General features: G+C 28.0%; 1 protein-coding gene across 1 annotated transcript; it reads left to right on the forward strand.

The window, feature by feature from the left end:
• The first annotated feature begins 1,643 nt into the window (after positions 1-1,643).
• On the forward strand, positions 1,644-3,230 carry LOC126660838 (uncharacterized). Its single transcript, XM_050354530.2, has 2 exons — positions 1,644-2,070; positions 2,501-3,230. The coding sequence occupies exons 1-2, from the start codon at positions 1,705-1,707 to the stop codon at positions 3,110-3,112; spliced, it is 978 nt and encodes a 325-aa protein (XP_050210487.1). The 5' UTR covers positions 1,644-1,704; the 3' UTR covers positions 3,113-3,230.
• Positions 3,231-10,490: the final 7,260 nt, after the last annotated feature.

A 10,490-nucleotide genomic window follows, 5' to 3' on the forward strand; every position in this document is an offset into this window, starting at 1 on the left:
GAAAAAAAAAGATATGTGTGAAAAACTAAAAAGAAAAGCCAAAGAGTTGGCACATAATTCAAAAGTAGGAACCAAATCAATATGGGAGAATGAGAAAAAAGAAGAAGAAGAATATAATGTGAGTCAAAGTAGTCAATCTTTTACAACCCAAGAAGAACAAAACACAATCTAACATCTCATACAATAAAGAGCTACTTACTATTACCCCAGCAAACACAAAGCTTAGTTGTTTCATATTATATTAATTATATATAATTCTATTTTATATGGTATATTATGTGAATACTATATTATAAAACTGGCATACTTTTAGCTACGCTGCAAGAAAGTGAACTGTAAAGAAATAAAATTTCAAGAAAATTTAATGTTTCTAGACTCAAATCTTTCTCTCTATGTGCCCATTTTCACAATCATAACAAGAGATTCCCAATCATATCCTCCACATTATATGAAACATGCATAATTGCACCCAACAATCTTTTTCACCATCAAAACTTGTGCTTTTATGTTAGGTAAATTACAGAGGTAAAATATTTTTGCGGCTATCGAATTAAAACATATTTACAGAACAGTTACCGGCATTCAATTTGTTATATATTTTGATAGTCAAACATTTATTTTTCAAATAACCGAAGGTTATCTAAATCAATTAAGACCAAATTTAACTATATGGCAATCCGTCAGTCAAGTGACATTGACGATTGATCAGTTACATAGGTAGAATTTAACCTGAATTGATCGAATAATTTTTTGTTATTTAAAAAATTTATTGTCCCAAAAACTTTGACCTTTTAGCATGTTTTGAATTTCAGTCTGACGTTGTAAAATCGCCAATTGTATTCAAATTTACATCTTTCACTTTTGTTTGTACCCATAAATATTAAATTGATCTCTTTGCCAATGAAAAAAGATTCATAGGTCATTCATTTTAAAAAAATGGAAAATAGTTCAAATAAATTATTAATAAGAATTTTTTGAATTTTTTTCGAATGGAAGAGAGTCCAATTTATAAAATTGAATAGAATTAAAATCTAAAGGTATGGATTCAGATACAATTAACGATTTTAACATCGGGATGAAATTGAAAAGGAGTTAAAAGATCAAAGTTTTTTAGAAAGCCTATTTAAACGTTGATAATCATTTTGGCAAAATAATATTGTTGAATTACCGTAAAAATATTTAATTCATCCAATTACTATATATCAATTCCTATATTATATTAAAATTACTACTTGCTCCCTATATTTTAGAAAAATTCCGTCTTTCTTAGATATTTTAGTTCCATCACAACTAAATTTTTTGTTGGAGAAAATTTTAATTTATTAAAATGCAAAAAGAAAGTAGTAACTATGACGAAATCTCAGAAGTGATACTTTTCAAGTCCATAGTATTTGTCGCTTTGAAAAAAAATTATTGGTCCATACAATTGTGACTTAAAATATCAAGGGAATAGTGATTGCTATTTTTTCAAATTTAGTGAGACTAAAAAGGCTAGTCTAATATAAAAATAGTAGTAATTAATATGTACGTCAAAAGCGACAAATATTATGAATCGGAGGAAGTAGTAATTATGGATTTATGTTATTCACTCCTCTTTCTTTCATTTCACGGTACTTTATTTTTCTCTCCAACATGCCATTAATATAAATACACATCAATCTCCATCACCTTATTTTCACCACCATCTTTTTTATTTCTTCTATAATGGATCCTTCATGCACTACTACTACCACTACTGTTAATGGCTTTTACAATTTTCTCGCAAGAGGACTTGATGATCTTGATCAATCTTTTCTCTCTAATAATTTCATGTCAATTCAATTTCTTCAGTCTGTTCTTTCTTCTCTTCAATCTTTTCACTCCCAACTAACCAATTTGGTTCAGAGACTTCATCTTCCAATTGGTGAAAAATGGCTTGATGAGTACATGGATGAAAGTTCTAGGCTATGGGAAGCTTGTCTTGTGCTTAAATCTGGAGTTTCAGGAATGGAGAATTATTATTCTTCTGGTGCTAATTTAGCTTCTTCTCTTGATGGGTTCCATCGTTTGAATCCTCAAGTTTCGCGCCAGGTTAACTCGCTCGTACTCAACTCGACTCGACTAAACATTAATTAATTTCGAGTACATATTGGAAAAAAAATTAAAGCGTTAATATAAATGAAATTATGAATTATAACATGTTTTGTAAGTTTAATACGAACTTTTATTTTGTATTTTGAACTTCTTGTCCAATTCGGATGACCGATTGAAAATTTTATCAATCGGTGCTGATGTGGAGTACCAGAACCCAAAAATGAAAGTGTTATAAGATGGGTTCTAACGTCTATATCAGCACCGATTGATTCTATTTTGGTGTTTCGATTTACACAAATAAAAGTTCGTGTTGAAACTATAAACGCGTCGTATAATTTATTATTTTATTTGCATTTAACTATTAACAAAAGTATTTTACTTTTATGCTTGTTTGTATTAATAAATGGTGACATTTATTCATGTGTAGGTTATGAGAGCAATGATGGGTTGTCAAAGAGAGATTCTAGTGTTAGAAGAGGATAATAGGAGCTTAATGGAAACAAGAGTTAGGGCATTATCACTACAATGTGATAATGAAAATGTAACAATGGAGTCAAAGATGAATGGGTACAATGGATTTAGAGGAGTCCTTTATGCAATGAGAAATGTTACCTCATTACTTCTAATGATATTACTTGAAGGGGTAGTCTATTGTTGGCCAGAATCAAGTTTTTGCCAAGGAGGAGAAGGGTATGAAGGTAATAATAACACAATATTTGGATCATCATATATAGAATCAATGGGAAGATTACAAGAAAGAGTGGCAAATGAAATGGAGCAAATGGGTGGGCAAAATGGAATAATGCTTTATGAATTTAGACAAGCTAAAATGGCAATGGAAGAGCTAAAAGTAGAAATGGGGACTAAAATGGAGTATGAATCAGAAATAGGGATTGATCAAGACAAAGTTGACAATTTGAAGGGTTGTTTTGGGTTGTTGAAATGTGGGGTTGAGACTATAATTGGGCAGCTTGATGATTTCTTTGATGAAATTGTTGATGGTAGAAAGACACTTTTGGACATGTGTAGCCATAGGTAGATCTATAAAAGCTTGTTTAAACAAACTGCAAAAAATTCAGTAGTAGAGCTAATTATATTGTGGAATTATTACCACTTTTTATTCTTTTTGCAAGTTTATGTAAGTTTCCTTTTCCTTTCTTTTGCAGCTAGCTAGTTTATATAGGAGTGTGCATTGAGTTCGAATTGAACCAAATTGAATCAAAATTATGTTATTATTTTTTAAACTAAATCGAACCGAATTTGTAAGGTTCGAAAATATTTCAAACCGGACAGAATATAATTAGTCGGTTTTGTTGGTTTTTTTCATTTGGTTTTAGGTTTTTTGGTTTGGTTTGAACCAAAAGTGAGCAAAAAGTTTTTTACTACCAAAATCAAACCGAACTAAAAAAAGTAACCAAAATAATCGATTTGGTTCAGTTTAATTCAGTTGAGTTTAGTTATCTAATTTTATTGAAATTTGAAATATTGCAAGCTGAATAAAACTAAACCCATCGTTTTTTTTCTTTCAAAAGCGATCTAAAAAGAAGTATTTCTAAAACTCAAATAAATTTTAAAAAGAATATGATATCAATAGGTTAAGTTCGATTTGATTTGGTTTTTGCACAACCTTAAAAACATAGTGTTTCTCTGAAAATGTTATACAACCCCATAAAGGATAAATTTTGAAGGGAGAAAAAAAGGAATGAGATTCTTACTTTGAAAAAAAAAATGCAACATTGCAATTGATAGATAAGAAACAAGAAGCATAATATATATCTACTATCTATATATACATATATAGATAGGGCATGCAGTTAGCTTCAATGTAAAGCAATATCTTTTAATCCAAAGGACTGATTCTTCTTCTGTATAAAGAAAATTAAAGATAATATAGAAGAAAATAGAATGGAAAAAAAAAAAGGAAAACAAATATATTTGATGCTTTATGTTTGTCCAACAAAACCATGACAAATCAAGTAGTTAAATGGGAAAATCAAATTAGTAGCATTTTAAGTGAAGCAATTACACTAGTTACAATTCTTAACTTTTCCTCTTTGCTTTTTCTATATTGGTTGGTAGAAATTATCAATTAATTAACTAAAGTTCAATAAAAGCAACAAGTCAATTACTTTATGTTCAAGATTTTGCAATTTTTTTATCACCTCCTTTTCAAGATAAATTTTCTATCATGCATAGTTTAGAATATTTAATTTTTCTCGAATTTAACTTTAACTTTTTTACTCACCAAATATCTAAAATAATTTTATAAGTTTAATATTTAATGTATTTTTTATAATTGATAAAATATGAAACTATTTTGATTCCTATTCTCGAGATAAGGTACAAAAATGATTCTAATGTTTATCTAAAATCTCACTTGTTCTCTTTGAGTTTTTTTGATTTCAATTAACATCCTCATAATTTTATGTTAGCAAAAAAACACATGATTTAACAGAAACATCCATTTCCGTTTAGTTGTCTATCATGGCAATCAGTTCTTGCCGCAATACTCCAACATGACAATACCTTAAAAAAAAAAGGTAAAAAAATGACTCTAATATTTACTTCAATTCTAACTTAGTCACTTAATATATTTTTAAATCTCAATTATGACCTTAATGTTATTCGACTTCAATGCTCCGTTAACAAATATGACATGACATCAATTTAAAGACTGATCGTCAAGAAAAATCATGAATGGCTTGACATGTTTTTCAAGATGAACCGCCAACCCTCAATCTAGATTCCCAAATTTACATGTTAGGCGAATAGTATTATCGTATCATTATCTATCTTAACACCCCTATTTGGAGATGATTTGATGCGATATGTATATGTCACGTAAGAATAATTTATATACATAGACGCATAACAATGTGGCACATCAAACCCGCATCACGAATATATTTAGAAAATACCGAAAAAGGTAATAATAAATATGATAAAATTTTAAAAATATGATATATTTAGAAAATTAAAATTGCGGATAGATAAAAATATTTTGTCTTATTGTAAACTTATAGTCATGGCACAATATAATATACTGTTTTTATTCTATTTTATTTGTCATGTTTTACACTTTGGATTTTCTAAAAGAATATAATTTTTGTATTATTAACACATATTTTATTTTATTTATATTTAATATCATTGAGAAAATCGATAATGCATTTAGTTGTATTATATTTTTACAATAAAAATGAGAAATATAAAAAATTATGATATTTAATGTATTTTAAATATGTGTAAAAATAGAAAAATGACAAATAAAATGGGGCAGTTTGGATATTTACCGGAATTACATATTTACATGTATGCTAAAATTATGTTTAGATTTCATGCTAAAGTTCAATGGACAAATATTAAAAAGTAACAAGAAAACGTGAAGAATAATTTGAAAAACAAAATTACAATAATTATTGACGGACACCGAAATGTTATGAACCGACTCTAATGGAATTCGCCCATCTTGAGACTCGTAAAAAAAATCTAAATATGATTTAATACCGAAAATAAAGGAAATTCTAGAAGACCAATCTTTTAGAAAGAACAGAAAACACATTCTTATTAGCAATTACATTCTTAAATAGATTTACATGTCAAATAGGTATCCCTTTCCTATTTGAATTTTTATGCTAAATAAAATCGATTTCCTATTTAGATTTTACAAGGTATTCACTCACTACCACTATATAAGGAGTTTGAGATATGCCAAAAATACATGAATTTACAACAAATACAATTATTTTTCCATAAGTCTAAACTGACTTAAGCATCAAAGAGCTAATCAGACAAACCGTCTGTTTAATTATCTCCACTGTTTTAGAGGTTAAACGTCGTCGAAATGCCGAAATTCATCAATTACCTAAGGCAAGTACGAAAACATAGACCAATGAACTCCTAACTTAACTGGTTATGAGGAAAGTCCAAGACCCAGATTTTATGTTCGAGTTCCACAAGGAACAATTTGTTAAATAATTATGAAGAAAGATTTGAAAAATTGTACAAAGGCTGAGTTTATAAAGAGAATGCTATGAAGGTCAGAAACATTAATAACGGAATTGTTCACTATGCATTCAACGTAAGCGGTGTAGAAGACGTAAATGGCGTATAAAATTTATAAATTCTTGTAATAGTTATATATTTAGATATATGTCATATAGTAGAAATGTATAATTCTATCTTATATACCTCTGGAAAAAAAAGTATGAAAACATGGGTAATAGTAGGGGTGGGCATGGACCGGTTAACCGGTCCATGAGGACAATTTGTAAACCGGTCCATTGTAATACGGTTTTTAAAATTAAAAACCTAAACCTAAAATTTTAAACGGTTAACCGGTAAATCGGTTAACCATAAAAAAACGGTTTGGTTTTTCGGTTTTACGGTTTTTAACCATATAACCATTAGAAAAATTAAAGACAAAAAAGATAAAATTTTAATTCTATTTGATTTTTTAGCAAGCAAAAAAAACTATAGAAATTCAAATTATATTAAAAATATAAATCTAAACTATCTTATGAATAGTTAAGTCAATGCAAATATTTAAAACTATTATTATTTATAAATAATTTATGAGTAATATTAAAGCTAGATTTGTATTTTTTGAATTGTTTGTGGTGTTGTTCACGTCCACTTTCTACTATTTATATACTTAAATATTCCTATTTCTGTTAAGTAAATATTGTAATAAGGAAAACAATTTTTTTTAAAAATATTTTCATATATAAATTCTCCTAAAATATATAAATATTCCTAAATAAAATATATGTCAATATATTTTTATAATTAGATTTTATTGTGTATATTATAAAATCCATATTATTTTACAGATCATAAAATATATCTTATTAATTATTAAAAATATATGAATATATATATAAACCGGTTAACCGATTAACCACAGTTTTTTAAAATCCAAAACCTAAACCTAAACCATTAACCATGAAAACTAAAAATCAAAACCTAAACCTAAACCGCTGGACCGGTTAACCACATTTTCCGGTTCGGATTTCCGGTTTCGGTTCGGTTAATCGGTTTGACCGGTTTTTTTGCCCACCCCTAGGTAATAGGTACCAAGATACCAAAATTATTAAAATATATCATTTTAGTGATCAAATTTTAATTTTTGCTACTAAATTTTATTTGCTTAATTTGGTTACGATACTTTAATTTTGTTTCGGCGGGATGGTTTTTGAAAAAAAAATACATATATAACAGCTGGATTTTATTTTTATTTTTATTTTTATTTTTTGCTTGAAAACTTGACAAGTATACATAATTTGTCTGAAAAATTTCTTGTTCAATTTAATTATGTATTAGTGACAAGTTTTTAAATAAAGAAATACAAGAAAAAAAACAATTGCCGAGTGAAAACATTCAGCTGCCACGGCATTATATTTTGGTCGAAAAACCACAATTGAAATATAACTGAAATTTAATAACGAAAATAAAAAAAATCAAATTTCGGTCACCCTAATTAAAATATAGCGATAGTTTGAATACTCCGATTACCATGAAACCCCATACAAATTTTAATTAGTCATTACCTTCTTCCAAGCCAATAGAATAGGTAGATAGATTAGAAATAATATTGGTGGATCCATTCATCTCTTTTCTCCTTTACAAGCTAAGGTCATTGAAAATCATTAAGGTTTAACCCAACAGCAGATCTTTCTCATTTCTAAAGTTACAAGAAATGATTATACTAGAAAAGGGAATTATTCTATTTCCCCACAAGACATTGAGAAACTAAAATCAGAAAAGACACATGTTCAATTACAATTAGTAACCAAAATTTTCTTTCTATTGTAATTTGTTTCTACTCAACAAGTCGCGAACTATTCGATATTAATTAATCTAAAATCAATAGACGTTCATCAAATTAAGTTCGAACTCGAACTATTTAAATCAACTGTTTAACGAGTTCAAACATTAAAATACATGACTGGACGAATCTAATTGAAATTTGATTTGATTATTTGACTATTTTATTTTTTATAATTTACATATTTATAATAATTTGTTTATGTTGAATTTTAATTATAATTTTTTTAATGTAGATATATAAGTAAAGAAATTGTTTTTAATTTTTAATTATTTTATCGAAATCTACTCAAACTCGATAAAATTCTATCCTACTCAAGTCAAATTTTAGGGAGGGTTGAATTTAAACTTGAAATAAACTCGATTCAATTGCATCTCTATTTGTGGGTCTTAATTCTTTATTTAGACATCATTTTCACCCCCGGGTCACAAAAAAAAAAAAATCAAGGAAAGAGCTGCCATTTAATATAGTTAGTACAAGTAAAGATTTAACTCTTCTTTTAAAAAGCTTTTTTACATCAAATGATCTTGACTTTTTCAGTTTATATTAGTCTGTTACCAGTTCATCATTTTCTTACATTCTAGCCAGCTAGCTAGCTAGTGTTGGTTTTAAAATAAATTTGAAGAAAATAAAAATATCTAGTGTGTATGTGCGCGCTGTAGAAATCTTGTAGATTGAGAAAGCTCACAATTATGAGTTTAAATTGTTTAACACAATAACAAAAGTTTGGACCTCATAGGATATTCAGTTCAGTAAGTGAATGAGGAAATATAGTTTTACCAAAGTAGATTATTAAATACCGCCTCTAAATTATTAGGTACTGCCTCTATTTCAAACAAAATATTCCTTAACCTATTTCAAAATTAAAAAAACTCATATTAAATCCTCTCAACTCATTCAAACCCAACGAACGGATATTACAATTTGCAGTATAAATGTCGGAATTTAGCCGAGATAAAATACAAAAACTTCTAGTAAATGATCGTTAATTTATTTTTTTACTGTTTTTGCCTATTTTAATTTTTTTTTTATGGACCAACGCCCTAAGATCGCGTCGGCCCAGACGGAAAAACGTCCCCATGGGGCATTTCTCTTCTGGAGAAGTCAAGAAGAGAAGACATTTCTCTTCTATAGGACGTTTCCCAGAAGAGAAATGTCCCATGGGAACATTTCCCCGTCTGGGCCGACGCTCTAGGAACATAAAAAAATTAAAAAATTTAAAAAAATAAGTAATTTGTTTCACAAAATTTTGGTACACTCGTTTTGTATTGTCGACACTTGTCTCTCAACGAATCGTAAGCATAATCCGTTATTATAATCGATGTATTCGAATCAAGTTGAAAAAAAAAATTAGTTAAAGGATGAAATGATAGGTTTCAGAGGCGGTACCTAGTATCTAGTAAATAGAGACCGCGAATGGTAAAACCCTTACCAAATCACAACCGGTGTGTATTGTGCGGCCGGTTAGCCGACTAATCAAGTTCGATTGATTCAGCTATTATTATTAATTTTATTTTAGCTAATAGGCTCAAAAAATATCCACCGTTATTTTTTATTAAACTGTTTCAAAAACAATTAATACGTTTTAAATACTGTCATGACAAGCGATGAAATTTTTTAAAAATTTATTGACAAACTCTTTTATTTTACGGGTTTACATTCTAAACGTTGTAGGCAGATGGCGTTGTTTTTTCTCAGCACGAATAAAAATGTTTATGTTTTAACTGCTGCAAAACATGTTGTTGATGATAGTGCTCAAGTCTATGATGATTTTTTGTGTAAGAATTTCATTGTGAATGGCTTATGCGATGACTTATATGATTATTAGAATTTTGATAAGTTTGCTGCAAAACACTTTGGTTTAAGTAATATAGACTGCAAAGTTCAGATATCGTACGTATAGAGAATGCTTTGACCACCAATTTATCTATTTCATGTTTGTTTAGCGATTAGGAAAGAACAATTTGATTAATTACTAAACTAAATTTAATTATAAAAGCAATTACTAAAATTAAATATGAGTTTTGACTTATGATAAAGAAAATCAGGATTAACACTTGTTCATATGATTATTGAAATATGGATTATGATTCATTCTGATTTATTGAAATTTATGTTATTCTGAAACACTAATTATGCTCTCTCTAGCCATTGACTAGAAGAATCATATTTTGATTGATTAAACAATACAACCTACTCTTATATAAAAGTATACTTGAAAAATTAATATCAATAAATTATAAAGCAAACCCAATTAATATTTATTCTTTAATTCACTCTCATATTAAATATTAAATTGTTGACTATAGATCTATCCTAAATCAGCTTTCTCGAGTCACATTCAAAACACGTGGAAATAATTTAATTGGTCAAGTTAAATCAAGTTTGAAGCAAAATAAATAACATCCAACCAATTCAGAAGTTCATAATTCAATAAAATCAAATAAACGTAATCCAAGAGTTAATCCCTAATTAGAGTTTTATCTATTTATAATTGAAATGATAACAACAAGAACAATAAAAGAATTCATAAAAAATAAATCAAACAATAATTCTCCCGAAATCAATAGCGTCATATTCAATCTCTTCG

The sequence above is a fragment of the Mercurialis annua genome, linkage group LG8 (assembly GCF_937616625.2).
Source record: "Mercurialis annua linkage group LG8, ddMerAnnu1.2, whole genome shotgun sequence".
Lineage (NCBI taxonomy): Eukaryota > Viridiplantae > Streptophyta > Magnoliopsida > Malpighiales > Euphorbiaceae > Mercurialis > Mercurialis annua.

Bases quoted from the DNA above. Each gene is read 5' to 3' on its own strand.
- LOC126660838 (XM_050354530.2), top strand. From the start codon at position 1,705: ATGGATCCTTCATGCACTACTACTACCACTACTGTTAATGGCTTTTAC. The intron at 2,071-2,500 runs GTTAACTCGCTC...ATTCATGTGTAG, and splicing joins ATCCTCAAGTTTCGCGCCAG to GTTATGAGAGCAATGATGGG.